Source organism: Pleurodeles waltl, chromosome 1_2 (genome assembly GCF_031143425.1).
Source record: "Pleurodeles waltl isolate 20211129_DDA chromosome 1_2, aPleWal1.hap1.20221129, whole genome shotgun sequence".
Taxonomy (NCBI): Eukaryota; Metazoa; Chordata; class Amphibia; order Caudata; family Salamandridae; genus Pleurodeles; species Pleurodeles waltl.
The window spans coordinates 972,422,003-972,448,291 of NC_090437.1; the positions used below are offsets into that span (position 1 = coordinate 972,422,003).

The 26,289-nt window shown below is 40.2% G+C and overlaps 1 protein-coding gene across 2 annotated transcripts in view; it reads left to right on the forward strand.

Moving 5' to 3' along the window:
- The window catches only part of CHIC2 (cysteine rich hydrophobic domain 2), a 137,514-nt gene extending 114,146 nt beyond the window's left edge, over positions 1-23,368 (forward strand). For both annotated transcript variants that reach the window (XM_069201208.1, XM_069201218.1), the window contains 3 exons: positions 10,898-10,954; positions 11,120-11,179; positions 21,507-23,368. In XM_069201208.1, coding sequence (XP_069057309.1) covers positions 10,898-10,954; positions 11,120-11,179; positions 21,507-21,557 — 168 coding nt within the window. In that variant the 3' untranslated portion in view covers positions 21,558-23,368. The remainder of the gene's footprint in view (positions 1-10,897; positions 10,955-11,119; positions 11,180-21,506) is intronic.
- The last annotated feature ends 2,921 nt before the right edge of the window (positions 23,369-26,289 follow it).

A 26,289-nucleotide genomic window follows, 5' to 3' on the forward strand; every position in this document is an offset into this window, starting at 1 on the left:
AGTGCCTCATGCAAGACTTCATATGCGTCCTCTTCAATAGTGTCCCTCTTGTCAGTGGCCTCAGACACAGGGTCAAATGGAAGATCTAGTGTTGTCTCTCTACATTGGTGAAATACCACAAACCTCTTAAAAGGGTGGCCCATTGTAGACCGTGTGCCTCAGATTATTCTCACAACAGGTGCCTCAAACAACAGGTGGGGAGCATATCTCCTTACCCTAACAGTTCAGGGAATATGGGACGACACTCACCAGTCTCTTCATATCAGTTACCTCAAACTGCAAGCAATATTCTTCGCAGTGAGAGCATTCCTACCTCAATTGCAACACAAAACAGTGATACGTACAGACAATTTGACTGCCATGTACTATCTACAAAAAAGGGGGGGGGGCACAATCTCACCAACTTTCCCAGTTATCAGTTTTTTTTGTGTGGAAATGGACGATTCGTCATCATATTCACGTAGTTACACAATATCTTCCATACACGGACAACCAGTTAGCAGACCTGCTTATGAGGATGCATCAACAAACACGCGAGTGGGAACTCCACCCACAAGTCCTTCAGCAGTACTTCGCAGAGTGGGGAACACCTCAAATAGATCTGTTCGCAACAAAACAAAAATTGCCAAGACTTTGCCTCCAGGTACCCACTCCCTCAGTCCACAGGCAATGCTCTATGGATGAGTTGGTCAGGGGTATTTGCGTACTCTTTTCCCCCTGTCCCACTCTTACCATTTCTAGTAAGGAAGACAAAACAATCTTCACTCAACATGATCTTAGTGGCCCCTACATGTGCACATCAACCGTGGTACACAACACTTCTAGAACTCTGTTGTTCCTCACCAAAACTTACAAACAGACAATATCTTCTAACACAGAAACAGGGACAGATAAGACATCCAAATCCCAAATCACACAACCTAGCAATATGGCTCCTGAAGTCATAGAATTTGGATATTTACATTTATCACAAGAATGTATGGATATCTAAAACAAACATGCAAACCTAGCACTATAGACAATGCTAGGCAGCAAAATGGAAACATTTTGTTTCTTATTCCCAAACAAAAAACATCGACCCTCTTCAACCAACCATACAGGAGATTGTACAATATTTATTACATTTACAAAAGGCAGTTAGCCTACACATCTATTTGTTTACATTTAGCTGCAAAATAGACAGCATATTTCACTGTTTAGAATTCCAGTTATCAAAGCATTTATGGAAGGACTAAAGAATAATTCCACCAAGGATTCCTCCAGCTCCATCTTGGAACTTAAACATTGTACTCAAAAGACTCATGGCTCCACCATTAGAGGCACAACACTCCTGCCCATTACAATAACTTTCATGGAAAGTAGCATTTTAATTGCTATCACATCTCTCAGGTGTGTTAGTGACCTCCAAACACTAACTTTAGAAGAACCCTTCTTTTAGGATCATAATGAAAAGATTGTATTAAGAACAAATCCACATTTTTTTCCAAAAGTAATTTTGCAATTTCATATTAATCAAGCAATAGAACTGCCAGTTTTCTTCCCAAAACCAGAATCGGTAACAGAAAGAGCTCTAGATACTTTAGATGTCAAAAGAGCTCTTATTTACTACATAGACAGAACAAAACATTTTAGGAAAACAAAACAACTTTTTGTGGCTTTCTCATTACCACTTAACAGAGACCCAGTATCTAAAACAACTATAGCAATATGGATAGTCAAATGCATTCAAACTTGCTACACAAAAGCTAAAAGACAATTACCTGTACCACTTAGAGCACATTCCACTAGGAAAAAAGGTGCATATATGGCTTTTCTAGGTAACATACTAATGGCAGACATTTGTAAAGCAGCAACATGGTCTACACCACACACCTTTACTAATCATTATTGTGTAGACGTCTTTGCCAGACAACAGGCAAATGTTGGACAAGCTGTACTAAAAAACACTTTTTCAAGCAATTGCAACCCATACACACTAAACACCGCTTTATGGAGGGACTGCTTTATAGTCTATGCACAGCATGTGTATCTACAGCTACACATGCCATCAAACTGAAACCTTTACTTGCCAGTAGACATCTGTTTGTGGTATGTGCTGTAGATTCACATGCGCCCTCCCTCCACATTGCATGGACATCTTTTATATCCTACTATACTCTTTTCACTACTTCTCGCCCGCCTGCGGACAAACAATCTAACAAAGGACTCTATGCCCATGCACAGTATCACCAAGAGGAGGAGTCACTCGATCCTGTGACTCGAAAACTTTCTTCGAACAAAAACAAGTTGTACTACTCCAAACCCAGCACTAGATGGCAAGCTTATGCACAGCATGTGAATGTACAGCACTGCATGCCATGAACAGATGTCTACTGGTAAGTAACATTTTCCATATATATATCACATCCAAATGCTCAATACTGAACTCCATCGGCCCTTGAGGGGTGGTGCGAGAATCTGCACGAGCAAGCCGGTAATCAAAAGAAAGAAAAGAATGCTGTTCGCACACTCAGGGCTCAAGCAAAAGCAAAAATCATTCAATCACAAACACAACGCATTTGGACTGACACAGCAGCCTTGGTCACGTGATAATTACCACCAATAAACATTTACTAAATACTATCATTTCATAGACATAGAGATGAGACAAAAAAATATAACCAAAAGAAACAAACAGACCGCTACCACATTGCATATTCAAAAATAATAGCTTGTCTGACCCATAATATTAAACCTACTGCAAATATCATATCCTGGTACTTTATATATGAAAATATATATTGTCCAAAAAGGGGGGAAGTGTAACATTCCAAAGTTTGTACTCCACTGGACCATAATGTAAATAATGAAATATCGTCAATTCAAGCCCAAATGGAAATAAAGATAAGCAATGGAAAAACACACCCTCTAAGCCAGAATTCCTAACCCAAAAGGACCACGTACTGATCCTTTATATTCATATGTACTAGCAAATTTATCCTAAGGGTCAATAATAATAATAGGACAGACGGACTATAACAATATGAATAAAATTCATTTTCTTATCTATGAATCTGCAAAGAAATATCATCACCCAATAATGTGCAATATAGAGAAAGCAATGGCAAGCGGGGCTCAGTAGTTTTCCATCCGACCCATTACATCTGAAAAAATATATAAATGAATAAATGACCACCACATATATACACATCAAGTCACAGGTGTGCTGCGACCCCTGATTACAGCGGAGCAGGTTTTGTCATTTTTACCACACATACTGGTGGCATTTGGCACAAGGGTGAGTGATGGTTCAATAGATCAAATTTTATTAACAAGAGATTTCACAAAAATGAAATGCACTGTTAATAACTGAAAGGCCAAAACACTGTACCAGTGACTCACAGCTCGTGAGCTGTAAATCTGCGTCAAGGCACCAACCGCTTGACAGTTCATTCACACACCTTTCGTACATGACATGCACAATACCATTCATGCCGCCAGCCGCGTGCCCAGCACAGTACAACACTCGCATCAACAGATGGCGCCATTCAAGGGCCCATCACTTTCATATGTCCACCTGCCTGATACAACAATCACACCAGCTGATGGGAGTGTGTGGACTGGTGTTTGGCTAGCGGAGTGTTGCAGTGGCCTACAGGAAGTCACTGTTTACACCTCCAGCCAAGCGCCACTCCTCGCACACCTCCAGCCAAGCGCCATTCCTCACACACCGCCAGCCAAGTGCCACTTCATGCACACCGCCGTCACTTTTTTTTTTAAACAACAAAGAAACCACTAACTAATTACAAATAAGTACAAAACTACAAACTCAAAAGCTCTAACTAAATACTTGATAGTAATCTCAACCGTGAAACTGAACATATGAAAATAAAACAGGCAGTTTGTTCCTAAAACTTCTTTGGGTGTCGTAACTCCTGAAATAGCCGGCCACAAACAGCCCAGGCTTTGAAGGACAATCGGGGCAGAACATACAAGTCTCCCTCCGGATACCACTTCTAGTACAGACTCTACATTTCTTAGTGGGAAATTCTTTTTTGGGAGTGGGAAGAATGTGATCAGGAAAGTGGCAGTCTTTCAATCTAGCTACATCCTACACCACTGCTACTCCAGGAACTCTTGCCTGTTCTACCACAACAAGGATCTCTATCACTGACTCCTGAAATTTCACAAATGTCATCCTTGACTTTGGAGAACTGTTCTTAAACACAACGAAAGCATTAAAAGTTGCCAAATGGAAAAGATGAATAGCTAATTTCTTATACCAAACGTAAGCCTTACGAACAGCAGTGTAAGGTTCCAACCTCTGAACTACTCTTATCAAAACCACCCATGTGCTTATTGTAGTCTAAAATGCACACAGGTTTGCGCACTTCAGCAACCTGACCCCAAACAGCCAAAGGTAAAGTACTCTCATCATGGATGGTAGTAAGCATGTAGACATCCCTCCTGTCTGCAAATTTTAGAGCTAGCAGCTCATCTTTCCGCAAGGCACTGCACTGTCCCCTCAAATTTTTTACAGATAAGCTCCCTTGGATAGCCTTTCCGGTTAGAGAGGAATGTGCCATAAGCAACAGTGTCCACTCCAAACAATTACTAGAACAACTGCACTCCAGTGTAGACGTTATCTGCAAATGGTGACCTTTGTTAAACAGTCTTCTACCAAGTTCCCACACAATTCTCTCACTAACTACAAAACTGGGCGGACAACCAGGGGGGTCAATACTGGAATCCCTTCCAGTGTAGACCCAGAAATTATAAACATATCCTGTACTACTTTCAGACAGCATATACATTTTAATTCCATACTGTGCCCTCTTGCTAGGAGTGCACTGCCTAAAAACCAAACGACCCTTGACCAGGACCAAAGACTCGTCCACAGCTATTTCTTTGCCTGGAACATGGACCTCTGAAAAACGATCTACAAAGTGATCAAGGACAGGCATAATCTTAAAAAGACCGTCATAATCAGGGTGATCTTGTGGCAAGGCTAAAGCACAAAATGCAGCATCCGAAGAAGAAGCGTATACCGATTACAATACAATACGAATACAGGGACGTCTTCCTTATCAACCCCATCAAAAAAGTTAAACCTAAGGCCTTCTTCAACTCTTCCAAATTTGTGGGAATCCACTGGCTAGCTCTAGAGTGTGGCTTAAGTTTGGCAGCGTTGTCCCTCAAGTACTGCTCAGCATACAAATTAGTCTGCTCAACAATCTTGTCCAAAAATACATCATCCGTAAACAACTGAAAGAAATTGATAGGCAAAAGGTTTTCTGTATTTACTCTACACCCCGGGAGACCAGTAAAGACAGGCAACTCTGGCTGATCTGTGTCTAGGGCAACCCAGACGTCAGGTCTTCCAGTGGGAAGTCTTTCAGCCCCAGGCTGCTGCATGATTGGCACATCAGTGTCTTCCTCTACAACAGCCACTTCATCCGCACTCAGAGTGGTTTCATCATCAGATGATTCCTCTCTGACAGAAAATTAATTGCCAGAATCTAGCACTTCCTCCTCTGCTTCAGATGCAAAGTCAGTTTCATAATCATGGTCAGAAGACGACTCAAAAAGCATACAAGCAACCTGCTGAGCGGTCACTCTGCTACTAGCTATAATCTTTTCTAAGAAGTCTAACTTGACAAATGCACCAACAACAACCAGCACTGTCTAAAATAAGTAATAAACAAAGTGTGGCTTTATCACAAAGAGTTATGTACTCAAAAACTATACCACTCATTTGCCTGAAAAAGATAGACTCACCGGCAACTACTCTGCACAGACACAGCAATCACCAATGATATCTCACTAAAAAGAAAAAAGAAAAGAAAACTAGACATAACACAACACAAATATTATTGTGCACAAATCTAAGGAGAATTTATAAATCCCGGATTTTTCCTATGTCTATCCCAGTCTTATGGTGCGCCAAAGAATTATTCAATCACCTTCAGTGTCCTGAGGAAAGGAGGCATGATAAACTACTACTGTGAAAAGTATGTTTGGAAATAACCAGGTGAAGACCATACTTGGAAGCAAAATCATCTGTGATCTGTCTCTTACTTTACAAGGGATTTAGGCTTTATGGTTGAAGAAATTTCTTGAAGGAATTTAAAAAAAACTTTGCTATACATTCTTTTTTTTCAGATGACTGAGAAATTAGAGAACGATTACACAACAGTGTTTACCTATATTCCAGGTTCAAAATGAGAGTTTGCATTAGTGGATAGGATGATCACTGGTATCCAGTGTTAAAGAAAGAAAGCATTCATTACTCATTCAAATGTGATTTTTCTCTGACCAACCCTTTGTCAGGTGCTGTTCTTGTATCAAGTTTGTGTGAGATGAATTGTGGCCTGTGTTGAAGATGTATTTATGTATTGCACACTCACTCATTCCATCCTTGTTTAACCATAGCAACATTCAGTTGTAAGTGATGGTGCAAATATAACTCTTATATTATGTGCCTTGCTGAAGCCACTGACTAGATATCTGCCTTAACAGGCTGATCTGAACGAGTGTAGATGGCGACTCTGAACCTCACAAAGTATGCAGAGGTGAGTCTGTGGACCTACTTTTGACACATTGTCAAACCCTGCTGGGCAGGGCTGTTCAACTATATGTAGCACTTCAAAGGAAGGGACCAGGATGCCAAGAAAATGTGTGTAAATCCACTGGCTAGTTGCTAAAGAATCTTGCTTTTGTCCTACCAGAATTCTATCTCTGGCTTTATTGTGGGTAGAGGGGCTTCCTCAAACTGGATTTTAGTCTTCCTTGTGGCAGAACACTAGAATTTACTGTCAAAGCTCATCGAAGGTCCAGGCGCAGACCAGTTTATCTCCAACAATTTATTTTCTGCTCCAATTCCACCATTACACGTTTCAGCCAAACAAATGGCCTTGTTCACACAGGAGATATAGATAGGTAGGTAGAAAGATTTATCCATCTTGAACATGCCCAAGGTGGGTAGTTGTGGCTGTGGGAGATTTTACTGCAATGGTAAGGGTGTGTCTCAGAATCATTCCTTCCTACTAGGTGATGCCAGACATAAGTGGGTTACCTCTAGGCCTAAATGTGCCTAGACTTGACCCACTTGAGAACACTGCTGGACCTGAGGAAGAAGAGAAGGGGACTGGACCCGCTGTTTGAGACCTGAGAGGAGCCCAGAACGACTGGGCCTGCTCCCTCTTGTATCCTGGACAAAGAAGTGGATTTCAGCGGTGATAGAACTGACCTTTTCAAACTACATGGATACAGTGAGCTACACAAGACCTTTCCTACAACTGCCCAGCTGACCATTATTAACTGGACTCTGCTGTTCACCTCTGCCTGACAATGTAGGAGTATAATGGCCTCCCCTGAGGTCCTGGTGGTGGCTTTGAAAGTGTACTCCTGTGGTGGATTGTGACTTAAGGGGTTAAAGTCAGAAGGTAAAATCTTTTAACAGAACAAACGTGGTTGATGTATCTGATCCAGTCCCTATTGCGGTCACTGCCAAATTACACCAAGGACACAGTCTATTGCGACCATTGACTATCATTGACACATTGAGCTTCTTGTTGCTATTCCTACTTAAATCTTTAAAAACTCATATCTCTGGTTCCCCTTATTGATCGTTTGTCATTTGTTTTACTCATTTGACTTGAGATTTTCATTGCTTTTCATTTTGATTTTATTGCTGTTTTGCAACTGTATAAAGACTGCACATTGACCCAAGTTAAGCCTGTCTGCTCTGTGCCATAGATACCATGCGGCTGAGTTCAGCTGAATTGTGACGTTAAAGGTCACTTTGACAAGGATTGACCTTATTCTTTGGATGGGGAGTCACCCAACTCAAATAATCCAATTTCTAAAAGTTGCAGGTTGCCAAAAGGTGACAAATAGCTTGTGGGATATAGTACATTTTTTTCTCTAATAATCTTAGAGATAGTGGGTTGAAAGTTTTGTATGAGGAGCAGCATACATTTTAGGTTGAGAAAAGAAATCAATGGCAAGGGATGGAAAGACTTACTGAGGGCTTTCCCAGTCCTGAACCCAATCTCTTCTTACACCCTGCGACCCAGTTTTCGCTCATCTGATTCCAACCCAATTGTTAATTCCACCATCCCTCTTAGTTACATTCTTTGAAATAAAAGATGGACAATGTAAGGCGTGGGGAATCCCTGGGGAGAAAGCACTCTCAAAGTGAGGTGCAGGGGGATTCACTCACACCAGCTTCAGTCCCTTGTTTGTCCCCAAGCTGGGATTGCATTGGGGGTTCTAGACCCCAATTTGGGGTATCACCCTTCACAGCCCTATAATTGCTGCTAATGACACTATTGCCCACAACTGCAGTAATGGTAGAAGGTAGTTTGCTGCGGTCTCCCTGTCATTGTACTGGGCATTGATCAGCATAGGTCTATTCCTGACTTCCTCTCTTCACCGCAGCGCTGCCACAAGATCACCATGTCTGTGGCCTCTGAAGCAGCTGCTATCCAACCAGGTTTTTCTTGGAGTATGTTGCACCACATAAGCTCACACTTCCAGGCCTGGATGTATCCTCCCCACCCCCATCCTCTGCCTGCAGTCAGTTTTCAAACGTGAGTTGCCCACACCCTCGAAGGTGTGTTAGAGAGGCACAAGTAGGGGCACATATTTTCTGTATTTTTACAAAAAATTACTTTTCATGAAATTTTTAATTGGTGGTTACCTGTAGTATTTGAGATTACAGGTGGGAAATGAGTTGCTGTTCGGGGTGCCCATGCAAAGTCCAATGAACATCCCTAAAATAGTAAAATAATGATTATTCACATTTATATACTGATTACTTCCAGCTTGAAAATAAGTATATTATCACTCCTAAAACATCAGCAGTTTTGCGCACCTTCCCAGGGTGTGAGAAGAAACCAACGTCCCACGTGTCCTCAGAACTACAACCGGCGGTAGATCATTCTTGCACAGCGCCGCCAAATCCTGGAACACTCTTCCCATCCACCTGCGCCAGACCAAAGACCTACTTACCTTCAGGAAACTTCTTAAGACCTGGCTGTTCGAGCAGTAGCAGCACCTCCACTCCCCCCCCCCTCTCCTCCCACGTTCTCACCCCTCCCCAGCGCCTTGAGACCCTCACGGGTGAGTAGTGCGCTTTACAAATTCCTGATTGATTGAACGTCCCATATTCCTCTTAGAGTAGGAAATGAGGTTTCTCCAGAGGGGTAAAAAGTAAAAAAATAAAAATAAATGCACAAAATACTTTTTTTTTTTTTTTAACCACCACTGTCGTGCAAATTGTGTTCCGTGCAGATCACTAGGGGAGTGCACATGGAGGAATAGGAGTATGTACAGAAATTTACAATTTGCTTAGATTTTCAAGCATGACATACGGGTTATGTATGAATCTCTGAAAGTTTGGAATTCTATACAAATTGTAATTGTAAAATCCTGGTATGTAGATTTCTGACTTCAAGAAAACTTCTGTGAACCCGGTCTAAGATATTAATCTTGAAAAACCTTATTACAGGTATTTTTTATTCTGTTTTCTTTCATTCTGTGCATGTCATTGGTACCTTACCCACAACTTTGACTCTCATTTTATTGGCTTCTACATTTATTTGTACATAATGTAATATTCGTAAATTTCGGCCTTTAATCAAACATGATTTGCTGCTTATACTGGACGACTAGGACTGTACACTCACTTTAAACATTTTCTCAGATGTTTTGTCGGTACTCGCACCTCATTAGTTGTTCAGGGGGTGGCAATCCATGCAGCGCACATTATGGGGCGCATTCATATTTTTTTTCCCAGTCCCATTTGACATATATGTGATTATAATGACGCATGATAAGTCCTTGTAGCTGGAACATTCCACAAGAGTGCAGGTCCAGGCTGAAATACAGACGGCGCGTTCATAAATGTATAACAAATGAAGCTGTGTTTTACAGCGCCCTTGACGATTGAGTTTGACATTTTTTTGTATTTTGTGAACGTGGATTTGTGTACTGCATACTGTTGACATTACCAGCTCACTTACATTCCTGGCGCTGGCGTAAGCCACGAGGAGCCATTGGCGAATGAGTAGCCTTAGGCTTCCTGTAGCAGCTGTATTCTGTTCATACTTCTTCATGTTGAAAAAAATTCCAATCATCTCAGCTTGTTTAACACAAATCTGAAAATGCACGCCATTCTCCTTAGCAGCCTACATTATGTAACGGACTACTAAAGTTGGAATTATGAATGGCCTCCAGTATACAAAATAGGTTAGGGTAAAAAAGTCTTATACCGTGAGTCCTGAGATGAGGTCCTTTGCGCCTAAGTGCTGATCTTCAAGCGATTTTTTGTTTATTAAAACATACAAAAGGAGTCCGAGTTCATATATCGGCCTCAATCTCCTTGGTTTACGTCAAAGTGTGTAATTTTACGCGGGGCTAATTTCCTCTGCAATGTCATACATACATTGTAAAAATGGCACGCGCAGAGCCGTCTTTTATTTAATTTGATCTGTGTTAACTCCTTGGCGACACGTGTGATTCTACAAGTAGTTTTCAGCTAACCGTTTCTTTTCTTCTAAGAACAAAATGAACAGATTGTTACAGCGACAGAATCGCCTGTGATCAAATAATCAAGTATTTGTAATTTCTTGTTCGTTGTTGACTTCAGACGCGTTTACAGATGTATGGGACTTTCTTGGTTTAGGAAAAACAGTAGCGGGACTGTTTCCTCATTTGTGCCCCCTAGCTGCTTTCCCATCAAATTATCTATTTCGTAGTTACTGTTTAACACCCAAGAAGCTTTCATTCTGCCTCAGACCACCCTGCACTCGGTCACTGTCCCTCACCTCTCCCGCTTTTCACACAAAAGCTGCTGCAAAACAGTTCTTCGAAAAGCAGTGAGGAGTAAAATGATTTCTCATTTGTCTTGCAGACACGAAGATCGATTGAGAAGTTACTAGAATGGGAAAACAATAGGTTATACCACAAGGTGAGTGCCGCGGGGAGCAGCTTCGTACTGCTGGGCTCTGAATTGCACAGTATGGAAACAGATGCTTTTGTTGGAGTAGAAAATATGAAAGGTGGACAAATGGGCTGGCTTGTATGCCTCCATAAAATAGACCTCATTTTTCTTTCTTCTCTCCCTCCTTTCCAGCTGTGCTTGCACTGGAGACTAAGCAAAAGGAAATGTGAAACGAATAACATGATGGAATATGTAAGTTAAAGGGCTGTTTTGTGAGTTTCTCTATTAAATGACCATTTATTTTGCTTCTGATCTCATTCTTTGCGCGATTATTAATCAGCCAAGGTGTCAAACGCTTAATCGCCTGAGTGGAAAGATTTTCTACGGTTCTGCAGATGCCCAGTCTCTTGCACCGAGCTGATTTATAAAGTTATGAATGACCTGAAAACAAGGCTTCATTGTGTTGTGAAAAATAATAAATTAATTGCCAGGATAAAATGGCTTCAGCGTGCATTGATGGGGTGTGAAATTTTTGATGCTGTATAAAGAAGAATCACAACTTTGGTTACGCAGCAAGTCGGAGACTTGATTAGCATTTTATAAAGCAGCCATATCTAAGTATGGGAACAAGACCTTTTATCCAAAGCTGCTGGAGTTTGAAAAACTGTGTGCCCCTTCTAGGTTTTATCAGCTGCACGCCCCCACTGGCTAGATAGTATGTATAACACCGCATGTAAAACGCTTTGTTACTTAACAAATCTTATTTTCAAAGGAACCTAGTAAATACACCGCTGGGTGTAGATGCACCCATCATTTCAAGATGTGCATTACAATAAGTTTGTGATTTTTTTTTTTTTTTTTTTTAGAGCAGCTTGGACTTTGTTTATATCGTTGGCACGTCCTGTTTCAGTTATCTCTTATTTATTCCTATGGAAGTTGTTGAAAGGTCTACGTTAAGGAAGATTGTCTTTGTGAAGCATTTTTGAGGCTGAGCTCAGATCCTAGCTTCTGAGAGATGTCATAGCTTCACCCCTGGCCGTCGATAGGCTTAAAGGGTTAACCCCTCTTACCCTTATATTTGAAGTGTGTGACATTTAAGCTGCCTGCACGCTTTTTAATCACAAGATTTGTTTTATTAGTTGAAACAATGCAGCAGCCATAAAGTGCATAAAAATGTCAATTAAATCTACATTTAATGGTTGAAAATTACCTTCAAGTAAGCTTTGCTCTGTTAACATATCTGTTAAATGCTGTGCAATCCTATTTCTACTCTTGAACATAAAAGACTTTTTTCTCAAGTGCACCATTTGTACTGAGCATCGTCAATGAAAGGAATGAATGTTCTAGGGCTTTGTACCGCGGTCTATTATATCACCCATGTTAATTTATGATGATGAGAGATTTGGTTAGAATGCCTTCCATAGAAATTGATAGATCTAAGAAAGTTTATGGGGACAGGTATTTATAGAAACGGCAGTCCTATGTCTTCATTATTTACCAAAATGTCTGATAATTTTTAAAAACAGCCTTTCTTAATTATTTCAAAGTGGTCATTGTAAATTGTAGCATTTGAACACCAATTGCACAACTAGTTGAGAGGCATAACTTACATTTTGTGCATCTTTGTTGAACGTTAGAGGGTCCACTGAGCCCTTAATAAGGAGAGGAAAGTTATTTTGAATGCTAATCTCCCATCATTGACAGTTTTTTTTTTTTCCCTGGGTGGCAATGGTAAAGGGGATCATTAAAGGAAAAAGTGATTATGCAATCAGTTATTTTTGCTAGGCTTCCTATTCCATACGTTGCTTTCCCCTTTACTATTTCGCTGAAAAAACAGCCCCCTTCATGTAGTTTTCAAGCTTAGGTGCTTGTAATAGGGGTCTTTGTTTCAAAGTAATTTGAATACTTTATTAGTTGTTTCCTGCAAATGTATCAATTGTTTATTCAGGTTTGGAAAGCAAGCTTTGCCTTTATAATAGATGCCTGCCACAAGATTGTTTTCGAAATATAGACTTAACAAAATATTGCATTTTACAATATTAACAACCACTAGGTCTAGGTGATATTTGTTACTCCAGCGTAATTTCCAGCATTTCGCGTTATGCTTGTTGCTCAAAATGCCCCAAATTATGCCTTGTCACATAATTTCAAGTCGTTACGATAAAAATCATGTTGGGGGATCACAGAAACAACACAAACAGAATGCAAACTGTTTGCAGCATGTTTTTTAAACAGATTTTCAGCGCAAATTGCCAGATTTGAATTTCATGTAATTTTGCATGATTTTTTCGAAATGTTACATAATTACATAAAACGGAACTACACAAATTTTGTGCACTGCTAATTACCACTATAAAGTCAAAGTATCTATAGGGAGGTATAGATTTACTGTTCTTAACTACACATGTTACCTTTATGATGCAGTAGTAGTCAATGTGAATCTGATACAGGTCGGTATTTCACCTGCAATATTGCAACAGCAGCTAGACACACTGCTATTTCTCACATTGAGGTACGTACGGATTTGTAAAATATAGGGAATTAAATGCCAATTAACAGCTTAATAGCCAGCAACCGCTATTCATTTGTCTTGAGAATCTCAAAAAAGTGCCACATGCCCTTCCATGTTTATAGCACTGGCATTTTGTTCTGATTTGATGCAAGCCATTGGTTTGTCTCTTATTGAGCTTTTTCACTTTTAGCTTTACAAACTCCTAACTGTATGGTTATTATTCCTTCAAAGGAATAGAAAAATGTTGCTTTGTGTTGTTACAAGCATTTGTAAAGCATACTTGCCATTTCGATGGCCTTTTAGCTTTTGTAATCTGGGTGCACTTTTGGCAGTATCCAATGATTCTCCATTGGTTTTAATCATGGTGAACTGTTGTCATTGCAGTTGGGCAGTGAAGATTAATCCGATGATTCAATCTTTATTGACTAACAAATATGATCTGCCAAGGATCCTTGTGGTGTGGTTTGTGCGTGGGTGGTGATTTTGCTGTATGTTATGTTGTACATATTCAGATTAGTTTTCTTTTATGTTACAGCTCTTTTCCAAGAATATATTAACAATTTACAGGCTTGACAATAAAGAGTTCAATTTGTCTTGTGGCATTTTCAGAATGTAAGTTGAGAATGTGCGCCACAACCAAGGACTGCAAAGTCGGGAAGTTTTCTTTCGCTTACAGTGTTCATCGGGTCTCTTTTCTGTAACCACTTGGGAGAAAAGCAAGCAAAAAGAGAGAGAGAGAACCCACGCAAGGCTGCTAATGTCTCATAGTGTTGGTTTATGCAACATTCCAAAATACGGTAGGATGTCGGATTTCCCCATGATAAAAAGGGTAAACCCTGTAAGAAAGAACCTTTCCTTCTGCTTTCTCTTGGGTTGCTTCCAATGTATCATGGGGATGGAAGAAGGTCATCTTCAGTTGCACCATCCTAGTGCGGATTAATGAAAAAACAAGCACCACAGCCAGTAGTTCTAGCATTTAAAAACTCTTTAGTCAACATTTTGGCGTTGTTAGTACTTGTTGCTGATGCTTTCAGTATCTGCAAAGAAAGTGCTTTTTGCCAATGCTTCTGAATACATCAGCCAAAAAAAGATTCAAAATGGCACTGATGTCATGACGCTACATTTGGGTTTCTTGCTTTGAGTTGCCCACTCATAGCAGCTGTGGGCATGTCGGACAGTGGGAGGTCAAATTTACTATTCTAACTCCAATCCTAGACTGTTTGGAAAAAGTTCAACTTCTCTCAAAATAGTACAATAGGCTTATTTGGTATTCTAGCTCCAGTCTTGAAATATTTTCGGGAAAGTTACAAATTCCCATGGTTTTTGACGATATAACAAAAAAGTGGCAGATTTGCGTTGATCAAAGTGCTGTCCCTCAAAGCAAAAAAACTAGGATACCGCCATGACACAGCAGCCATTTATGTTTCTTTATTGATATATTCCAAGATGGTGAACGTCCGTCTTTAAGTGGTTAATTAGAAATAAATAAATGTTGTGTGAAAGGACCTTTAGAGACAGAATGCAGCTGCTGGGACTCCTGAAAATGTTTAAAAAATTTAAATTAAAGGAAAAAAAGATGCAGGAAGCAATAGAGGGGGTGATTATTAATTTCTTTTTTTTTTTAAAGGTAGGAAGCAACTGAGTAGTTGGGGATAGTGAAAAACAAGAGGCATGCATAGTGTGAGGATGTGTATGGGGGAAGCAGTACACAGGTAGGAAAGCAAGAAAACACATACTCTTATGGTGCTAAGCAAAAACACAAAATTAGTTTCCCTGATGTAAGCAGTGCAAGAATACAAGTCATACAGTCAAAAGGATGGTAAAGAAACTGCGCCGGAGGAGGAACGGACACAAAAAGAGGAGGGAAATCCATTGAATAACAATCAAACAAATGAGATTAAGAGGAAAGACAACCAATCATAAGAAAAGGGCTGCCCTTCAGCTCACTTTAAATATTGTTATTGAAGACAATAGGTCTTTTGACAGCGACATCTAAAGCCGTTTATAGGCAAGACCTAAATATATCATATCAGAAGTGTGTATTCTGCCTTTCTGCAGAGTCTTTTGACACTGATTTGATGTATTGCTAGCAACAATACTTTGGTATACTTTCACTTTCCAAACTCCATTAATGTGATGTTGCAGCCACAAAAAGAATCAATAGGCAGATAATCATGCATCATTCAGATATACTTTTTTTTCTTTGTTTAGTTAGTTTAATTTATGTTAGAAGATATGGCTGGGCTTATTTCAGGGAGCACAGTTGTATAATTGCCGCCTGAGATAGCATAGTGTCTTCCTACAGTTATGTTCTGTAGACTGGTTTTTCTTTTCTTCGGTTTAAAGGACTGTTTGCTGTGGACTGCTTTATGAATGACTGGAACGTTAATGAATGTAGGTTCCGGAGACTCAGTTTTTTGTCTTTTTTTCGGTAGAGCATAGCAGCACGCTATGCTCTACCAAAATGAAAATGAAAAGTAAAACAGCTGACATAAGCGAGCTGATTCAAAGCGTCATAGCCGCCAACGGCATGAGCATGAAAGAGAGACGCAAAAGAAAAAAAGACGTTCGCTCGCAGTCAAACATATTGGCAAAAGTGCTATCATCCATGTAACAGGGTGGATGTCCAAGGCGGTAACCAAACCGCCCCTAGGCGGGACAAATGTAAAGTATTTACTAATTATATCAAAGGCAAGCTCATGAATGAGTGAAAGTGATGGGCGTGCGGTGGATGTGGCTAAAAAAACCCACAGATAGATAACAGGTCGGAAAGAGCTAGCGCGCTCGACCTAAAAAAGATGCAGTTGATCTAAATTTGTTTGAGTTGTTCCACCTGATTTTATTTCTAAGATGGTTTGGTCTGGTATTATACAGAGCCCTGTGGGCTAAACAGAGTGCTTTGAAGGCCACCCTCTTCTTCACAGTAAGCCAGTGAAGTTCAGGTAAAGCTCTTGACACCGACTTATATTTGGGTAGATTCTTTAGGAGATGAGCAGCTGTGTTCTGCAACACCTGGAGCTTGCTAAGTGCCGATTGTCAAATTCCCATACAGAGTGCATTATAATAATCAATCTGGAGCAATGACTATCGATTTTTGAAGCTGGAACCGAATTAAAGGCAACACCTTCCTAAGGGACCTGAACAATAGGAAGCAAGATGATGTCAGTTTAATGACTTTCTCTCTGAAAGGTAGATCAGCATCAAAAATTACCCCTCTATTTATTTTTTACTTCAGAGACAGGCTTTGGAGTTATGCAACAGTATTCATACTTTATACCAAATCCCCTACATCACCAACTATTTGAAACAGCGAAATCACATAACCTTTTTTTGTCTTGCGTGCGACCACTGTGTATGCGACAGCGGGTTTAAGTGTGCTCTAGAACCGTGTAACTTTCTCACTGAGATATTAGCGGAAACTTGGGATTTTGACAATAGGAAGAGGATGAGTATAGTCTTCGCCAGCGGCCTCTATGCCGAGTCCTATTTTACTGTGGGCACTAGGCCTATCCACACAAGTGAGGTACTGTTTTTATCATTAATTGTGAGTCTGTGCTCTGCATGTTTGTGATACAAAGACTAAAAACGGTTGAGGTTTTTTGTATTCCCTCTTCCCCACCCAAAATCCATAAATTTAATACAGACACTCTCTAACGCATCATATTGGTAGTAGGCATGTTGACTTTTCCCAAAATGATCAGATCGCCGAGCCTGGCCTGATAATGAAGGGATGGCATTTTGAGTTTTGTGCTCTAGTGTTAGGATGAGTGAAAGCGAATGTGGGTGCATGAGTGAGTAGGCCACGAGATAGGACTTGGTCTACAAACAAGCATGCCTGTGACTTTTGGTGTAGCATCGTTTAAGAGATTTTGTTGAAATAGCACAAGCTATTGTGCCAAAGATGAAGGATAATACATTCTGATGCATGAAGATAGCTACCTACTTTGTAGTGGCTGGAGTGAAACTTCAGACTTGGTTTTTGGAGTGAGGAAAGGAGCAGATGAGTTCTTTTTACAAGCATTGACACCGAGGTGTATTATCTTCTGCTTGAGTCAGACTTTAAAACTTCAAATAGGAAAACCACTAATTATGTCTCTATTATTGGGAACAAGCTTGTTCCATAAATAGTTGCTTGTTTTCTCCTGCTTTAGTTTCATCTTAAATTGCAAAATCTAAAATATTTAACTATAACCTTGTGGATAGTTGAGAACTGCGTGTTGCTACTATTTGTTTTGTTCTTTTTTTAATTATACAACACAGTTAAAAACTAGTGGGAGCTAAGCGCTGTGCAGCCAGAGCTGCATAACTGCCACACACGTAACACACATTGGGAGCTAAATTGCCCATAGGCAGTTCTATGGGATAAATAACCCTGGTTCGTCTTTATGAGAATAGCACAGGCGGAGATAGAGCTGCCTAACTTTCTTTGGGCCAGAAAGCTGAAAATTTGTCTATCAGATTTCAGGATTGCGATGCCATACCACTCAGTGATCGAAAATGGGCCTGAAATGAAATTCCTCTTGAACTCAATGAGACAAAAGCGGCCCTTTGAAGTAGTGTTCCAGAGGTTGTTCTGCATGCAAGAAGTAGAGCCAGGGCTCGTCCAAGGAGTTTGAAGTCCAAGCTCCTGCAAAGAAAATAGTTCATCTCTTAGAGGAGTTGGCCAAGTTGTCCAGAATGCCTGAGTTGTATACAAGCTGGACACAAAAATAACCTGATCTTCAGCCAGTGGCTGCACTCAGAAAACAATTGGCTTAAGCCCAAACAGCTATGCACCCTGAGGTGATTTGTGCAGATGGCAATAACCAATTTCAAGAAAACAAAAAATGTGTCCGAGGAGATTTCCTTCTCTCCATTACATACCGAAGTCTTCGTCCTCTCAACGGTGTAATAATCAAGGGGATGTAAACTACATAACTAATAGACACTTATAATCTAATGCACATTCCAGTAACTGCACATCACAACAAATACAGGTAGAAAAGCCAGTACCAATATTACATTCTGCATTCAGCCTTTGAGCACAGTGCTCCGAATTCTGCATATTCACAAACCCTACCAGGGCATAAATCCTGAAATCTCGCAGTGATACATCAGCTGTTATTAACATATGTCTCAGGGTGCTGTTAGAAAATCAGAGAAATATAGTCCTAAGAAATGCTGCCAGTATGAAATACAAAGAACCGTAGAAGGCATCACTGAAAAAAGATCTTCTCCTGGTTGAGAGCAAAACGGAGTCCCATGGTTGCTCTCCCATTTGATGATAATGAAAAGTGTTCATGTTGATCTCTGCCCATGAGCCTAAAAGCTCTGTTGAAAAGAACATTCCGTGTCAGAGAAAAAGCTTTGACTATGTAGGCATTTGATTCAACCACAAACTATAATGGTTGAGGCAATTGGAGAAGTAGGCTACATAATTAAGCCAGAATTCCAGAGCCATATTGTGCTGCAAGAATAATTTTGGCAGTGAGTCAATAAAATCCACTGCAAGTATACAACATGAAAGTAGTAGCAGATTTGGGGAGCTAGAGACAAGTGCCCAAGCATCAAAAAATGTGAACCGCTTTTTATGAGAGATGCTGTGTCTAGGGCCAGGTAGTCTGGTGGAAGCACTAAGTTTAGAATTGGGTGTAACCAGCATTGAACTAGCAGTTCATTTAAGACTCTTATTGGGTTAGATTACGGCTGAATCCTGGAGCCCAAATTCATCTAAAAACACTTTGTGATGTCCGGAAAAAACAGGCTCATCCAGGGTAAAATGGCTGCTTTATGTCAAACGAGAGTGATTGATTATTGGAATACCCAGAGTCTGATAACCAAAACCTGTAGTGCAGCAAACTAAAAATCAGTATCTGGAAAATGTCTTTATGGTCTCTCTTAAAACATATGGTAAAAGGAAGCTGATGTTATCCCATTTAGAAGTCAAATCCTCTAGCACTTATGAACGTTATATCGGAATAACGGAATCAGTTAATTCGACTCCTATTTTGGAAGTGTACAATAAGATTCTGTAAATAGCAGGTGCAGCCCGTCCTTTAGGCCGGAGGGGCCACACCACCCCACCTTTGGCACCTTATGAAGAATGCCGGTCAGACACCCTTCATGTTCAGGTCAGGCAACCAGGAGCAGACATGTGCGATTTGCGCAGACTCCTGGCTGCCTTAGGTGAAATTTGCAGGGCTGAAGAGAGGAGGGGCTCCTGTGGGCATGACCTCCTCAGCTCAGCAAAGGTGCCTTAAGGCCCTCCCCCGGGTGATGAGGGAAGCGTCACCCATTGGCTTCGACCTGGGTGCTTCAGGTTAAAGCCCGGAAGCACCCATGGCGAGTGTCACAGTGACACCTAGACAGAATGGGGTGGGGTCAGCAGTCTCACTGACCCCATCCCACTCTGTGACGAAGTTGGGACTGCTGCCTTCCCAACCCTCCTGGGGGGAGGAGAGAGAGATTTATTTTTAAATGAATGTTTGGTGCGTGCGTGCATGTTTGAATGTTAACGAGTGTTGTTAATGTGTGTGTGTGTGTGTGTGTAAGAATGAGAGTGAGTTAACGAGTGTTGTTAATGTGTGTGTGTGTGTGTGTGTGTAAGAATGAGAGTGTGTGCGCTTCACGCCCGCCCCCCCACCCAGTAAAACTGCCGGCCGCCATTGGTAGATGGGCCCTGGTCTTGTGCATTAGGAGTGACTTGCAAGTATTTTTTCTACAGTTGCATCTTGTATTTTCGCTGCTTAGAAACTAATGAGATAAGACTCAAACTTTTTCGTCGACTTTAAATGGTTTATTTACCATTTCAATATTTACCTGATTGTTGGACCTATTTTTGTATGACATATTAACTGAAACAAATACGATTGATTGATTGGTCACTTAGATTGCCCTTAAGCAGTACTGCTTTTCCCTCCCCTACCTCAAATTGTTTTTTCAACTTAAGATGGAGCCCAATCATTTACTTCTCGAGTGCACTCTAAATTGTGGTGTTAGCCCTACAACTCATAATCAGACTGCAGTCCATCTAGTTATCCTTATTACGGAGTCTTTGTGCAACAAACGTTTCAAAGGTGATGTAGTCTGTGGAAACTCGACGTGGCTTTCTGACTAGGATTTCAGGATCACTCTCATCTCTGTGAAGAAAATGACTCTTAAGGCAGGCTTTCTCGACCTACGTTATGTGGCCCATTTGCAGTTTTCCGTCTTCTTTTTTTCTGAAGTGTGTTAGTGTGTTATGCCACTGAAGCCTTTGAATTCGAATGTCAACTTGGTGTGCAGTTTGTGGAGAAATATGCAGAAATGGACTGCTTTTAAAATATAACCCTAAATAGAAGTGTCAGAGGTTTTGAAGTGAACTGTCCATCAACAACACTTGCAAAACTAAAAAAACAAAAACGTAGGTATTGAAAGTGGCAGATCTATAAAGATTGAAAGCTCTCCTTCGATTCTGATTTTCTTATCTCTCTCAATTTCTACCCCCTTCCGTTTACTTCTTTATCTCCTTTCCTGTCCCTCAAGAATTTCACCATGTTTTACTGTAATAATTTCCTCCTTTGCTTATTTTGATGTTTAGTTATACATACCTTAGTTGATCATAACATTTCAGATGCATCAGTGTCCCAAATGGCCTTAGCAAATGTTTCAATAAACTTGTACTTCAATGTACACTTGCATAAAAGCAGTTCGGTGTTAGCACCAGTGAAGAATAAGTAGACTGTGAATTATATTTTCATGAAGTACCTGTAACCGTTTGTGTGGCATTGCTTTTCAGAAGAGTATTCTTCCCTTTACACCTGTAAAAATTACCACCCGAATCCAACCTAGTCAGAGCTATAATCTGAGAGTGTGTGAGGAAAAAAAAGAAAACCAGGGAGTTCTCGTTCAACAGCATAGAGTGCAAACAGCTCACAATGGTCTCCAGATGTATTTTGTTTTATGATGCATGCTATCTTGGCCTGTTCTTTCTTTTTGCTTGTGTATTTCTTCTTAAACATGTTTGTCAGGATATTGCATATGCTTGTTTTCTACCATTAAGATGTGTGACAAAGGTGTTAATATTGTGTTGCATTTTTCTTTTTTCAGGTCATCCTCATAGAATTTTTACCAAAGACTCCAATCTTTCGACCAGACTAGCATATTCATGAATTTCTAGAGACATTTCCAAGTATGTCTTTCCAATGGTGCCTTGCTAGGTGCTCTCCTGGTGGTGACATAGCATTGGTTCTACAGAGTCGTGTGGTCTTCTTTTTTTTTTTTTTTTTTCTTTTTTAAATAGATCGTCCAACGCATGGATGTGTCTCAGACTGATTTCATACTAAACAACACTTAAATATAAATGTTCCTAAATGGAAATTAATTCTGATGCACATAATATTTGGCCACATATATCCTACCTGTGGAAGTAAGCAGCCAGAAGAAGCCTTTAAGTAAACGTGCTGCTCCATCTCCCAGCACTTAAAGGAACTACAGAACTTTGGTGATCCCTTTGATGAAGTGGGACTATTGCAATTTAATTTTTGTCATGGGATTTTTATTCATTTTGTTTCAAAATGTTTACTTTAATATTTTGATTTTAGTACCGACCAGCCATTAGTATTGAGCTACATTTTGTTGAGTAATACTTGTGGGGAAAAAGATATCACAACAACAAATGGAATCTAGTCTTTTAATAAGGAGATCACGTCAGCTGGTTCTGCATCGGTTCTACTTAATATAAGGTAAACAGTCTTTAATTGAACAGGAATTGCTGGCCTCAAAACCTGGTTTCTAGGACGGATGATTCCAGGCTTGCACTAGGATTGTAACTTAATTTAGTTCTCTTTGGCCAGGTTAATACCTTGATGACACCTCGTATATTTACTTCCCATTGATGGCGTCCATCTTTTGTGTGAGAGTAGTACAGCTATTTCTATTAGTACACAACAGCCAGTAAAGGTACTTGCTTGTATTGTTTTCTGACGTAAGGAAATGGTGGATGAGAAATGTTGGTAAAGATGTATTTCAGGTGACAGAAGCCTTACAGCATCTCACACAGCTAAAGTTTTAACAGGGTAACTGCAGTGATGCAAATGAGACCTTTAGAAATAAACTGGACAATGAATATATTTTGAATCCTAGATTTTGGTAGGTTGTGTGAACTGTATATATCGCACACAGTTAACACATTTTTATAAAAAATGTGGCTATGTAATGTGGGCATGGGCCGGGCCTGTTATATTTCTGTGTATAGCAGTCATTTTTGTATAAGCTGTATCTCCATGTATTTTAGTAACCTAATGGGCAATTGGTTATCCATTTGTATGTTATGCTTGAAAATTTGTAATAATACAAAAATATGTGCTGAAATCCCTTGGTGATGCAGCAGTACTATTCAGCAAAAATGTGAAAACCTTTTAAACAGATATGCTTTGCAACATATTCAGTGTAGGCATACATTTAACACCACTACAAACATACCTCCATCTTCACGTGTCTACTTTTGTTTTTTAACAGTACCCTTAAGGATGCTTGGATAACATGTATACTTATTATCCACCAAACATTGCATCCTGTTAAGTTTTTCACTATTAACAGTGAAGTCACGTGTCCTTATTCCATAGTTGTTTGACAGGAGGCACAAGCTAGAAAGTTTACAAATTTTCTTTTGAGATGCATTGTTCTTTGTTTATGCATATTCTGTATTTGGCTAAATATGTACACTTGCAAAGCGCTGTTGCTCTTATTTCTACTCAGTATATTTGTTGAGTTTAGAAAAATTGTACGTTTTGATGTCTTTGAAATTCTTCTGTTGACTTTTGTTTGTTGTCCTATTAATCACATTGAGACTATAACATACTCCGAAGTGAATATATACCCGTTCCTAACTGGTTTATTGTGATTACGAACAAGTTCACATTTGTATTTTCATTTATTTTAAATTGAATAAAAAGTATCTATAAAATGGATTTCCCTCGTTACTTTGATCTTACTTCGTATTGACATGTTTTGCTCCAAAGCAGTTGTTAAAATTTATTGCTGTTTTGTGTTACTGGATCTATGTGCTTGTTACCAGTCAGGAATGCATTAAGCCAAGATTTCTTAGCTCATTTACCATGGTTATGGCTGGATTTATAATAACACTATGTACCTGCATATTGAAGCTCCTTTAGTAATCGACCTACCAGTATGACCGGTACCCTGCCTTCATTCTGATAAATATTATAGTTGGAGTGAGTCGACAAACAAATATAAATTTGAATTGGATCACATGTCAAAACGGCTTCGCCTCCTGATGCACCCTCTGCCCAATTCTTTCATTCATTGTATCTGAAGTTGGTTGGTTGGTTTTGAAACAGCGGACAGAGTTCTTTTTCTGCACCTCTGAAATTGACAATTCTCCATCATTTGTTTTTAGAAGCTTCATTTTTGGTAGCTAGTTTCTGTGCACTAAAATGATCATGCTCTAATTGGTCCATGCCATACAGGCTCTACTTGGGAACTCTTCTCCTCTGATTATGCTATCTACGAATACCATTTTGTGCCATTTTCAGTTCTGATGAGACACACACACTGCCCATGATTTATGGCGTCGGTGCACTCCTTCCATGATTATAATTTCTGCAACTTGCTTGTTTTCAGTCACTTAAAAGACCTCTTTGGAAGTCTACCATTTTTTTTAACGTACAGCTTTTAGATGTCTATTTTGAAGACATCGGTGGCCTTTGGATCAGCATGTTGCTTAATTTTGGTTGCCTTTCTTGTCAGTCTCATTTATTTGCTTCTTATTCATTGTCCTCTTCTTGTGTTTGTCTCTTCCCTTGAGTATAGCATCCGATGGATACCGCATCTCAGTGCAGATTCCTCACCTTTAGAATATTCTCTGACGGGGATTCAGAGATTTTGTCAGCAATGCTCACCACACGCTGGTACTTGGCGTCATATGGCTCATAGTGACTTTACACCACCCCAGAACTGATGGAGCAGAGCAACATATCAACACACTGATGTGGGCTCCTTTCTGTGCCATCCAACGCAAATCTGGTGCTCCGCTCCCAACTTTATTAGTTGTCAGCTGCATCCAAATTTTGCTCTAAGACTGTGTTCTAAGAATGATGTCTCCCCCTTCAAAATGACAAGATTCAAATTGTGCCCTAACTGCAGGAAACAGATATGGGTCATGGATTTGCACTATGTGTGCTTATGGTTCTTGGACTCCAGTCATGGCTTGAAATTGAGCCGAAAGTGCACCCAAAGGCAGTCACAGAGCAAGAAGCAAAGCTTTACATTGCTGAGCCTAAGAAGAGCTTGCTTTTACAACAGAGGTCCTACTGTAAGTTGCGGGCTGTTCTCGATCTCATTTCTGAGGCATTCTTGCTTAGAGTCCCGGTCCCACTTGAGGTTTACCAATAAGTTGAACTAAAAAAAAAAGGGAAATAAAAGCATGCAATCCAAGTAGGATTCATCCCTAGGCCTTCACTTGTCGTCTGGCAAAAAGTTGTAAGGTGTCACTCAAGAGGTCCGATGTTTAATGACTGAACCAGTCCTGCATTTGGTGCTCGCGCGCCCCAAGTTATCCCAGCTATCATTGAGCCGGCAGCAGATAACAGATCTTAAGTAAAACATACTGCACCTTTTTCAGAGGCTACTGGTTCCCTTTGGCGCACCTTTAGGCCCTACTGAACCGCAGCAGCCTCCAGTTAGACTTCTGCTGGTGGACCCACTCCTGCTCCAGTTGACTTGTGGGACACGTTCCTATGCTAGTAACGAAACTGGTCCTGACCTCTACTCCGACCGGATGGTCCACACCAGTACCGACACTGTCATTGCCAGTATCTGGTGCAGGGTACTTCCTGACACCAAGCAAACATCTGCTCAGGCCTTTGTCACACTATGAAATTACTAAGGACCCACCTGTGGTTATGCAGTCAAACTGCCATGTGTGACAAGGCTTTCCTGGTTACGCATACACGTTGCATACAATTCAGGTCTGATTGTATGCTAATATGAAAGTATTAACTCTTTGGAGTGTGTGGTGTTGGAGTAGAGCCTCAAAAAACGAATATTCTGAACAGTAATGCTACTAGTGCATTTACAAAGTTGCCTTATTATTTTCAAACATTATTTTTAGAGCAGCAATTTGAGATTAGTCACATTAACAATACAGAGAACGTACATTTTCTGTTCTCTGAAAGATTGACTACTTGGTGCAATGTTTATAGCTGCAAGGCCACCTGCCATTCTACAAATAAGGCTTGGAAGTAATACAAATGGCAAAATGTGCCTGCCTTCCAAATGCTTCTGTAAAAAAAAAAAAGTGCTACAGGTGTTCCAGAGCGATAACTGAGAAGCTACACAAGACATAACCATTGGGGATGAAGATATGAGGATAGCCTAGGATTTTGGTGACACAGACATAAGGACTGATTGCATACAACAGAAAGCCATCGGGTTTGCTGGCACATAGCAACTCAGCATGTCTCCTTTGCAAAGATACCTGTATTGCTTGGCAGATAAATAATTCTATTTACCATACAGTAAAACTGTGACACGGATAACATGTAGATATTAGGTATGGACTATACTAATAGAGGAATTGGCATGTGTGATGTGAAGTACTCTAGGTATTTCAGATGTTCACATTGTTTTAGATCATGACTGCTGCGATTACTGTAATAATTACCATTATTCTGATACATAAGATTAACGTTTCAATAGTGCATTTTATGTGGGGAGAATCCCCAGTCGGCATGAAGGAGAAAACCCCTTTTCAGTTTTGCAGAAATTGCCATCACAAATATGCATAGAAGGATATACATTTGGTGTGTAATCTCTGCCTTCCAGTCGACCATTGAAGCAAGGATTGCAACGCCTGTGCAGTTTTTGCACT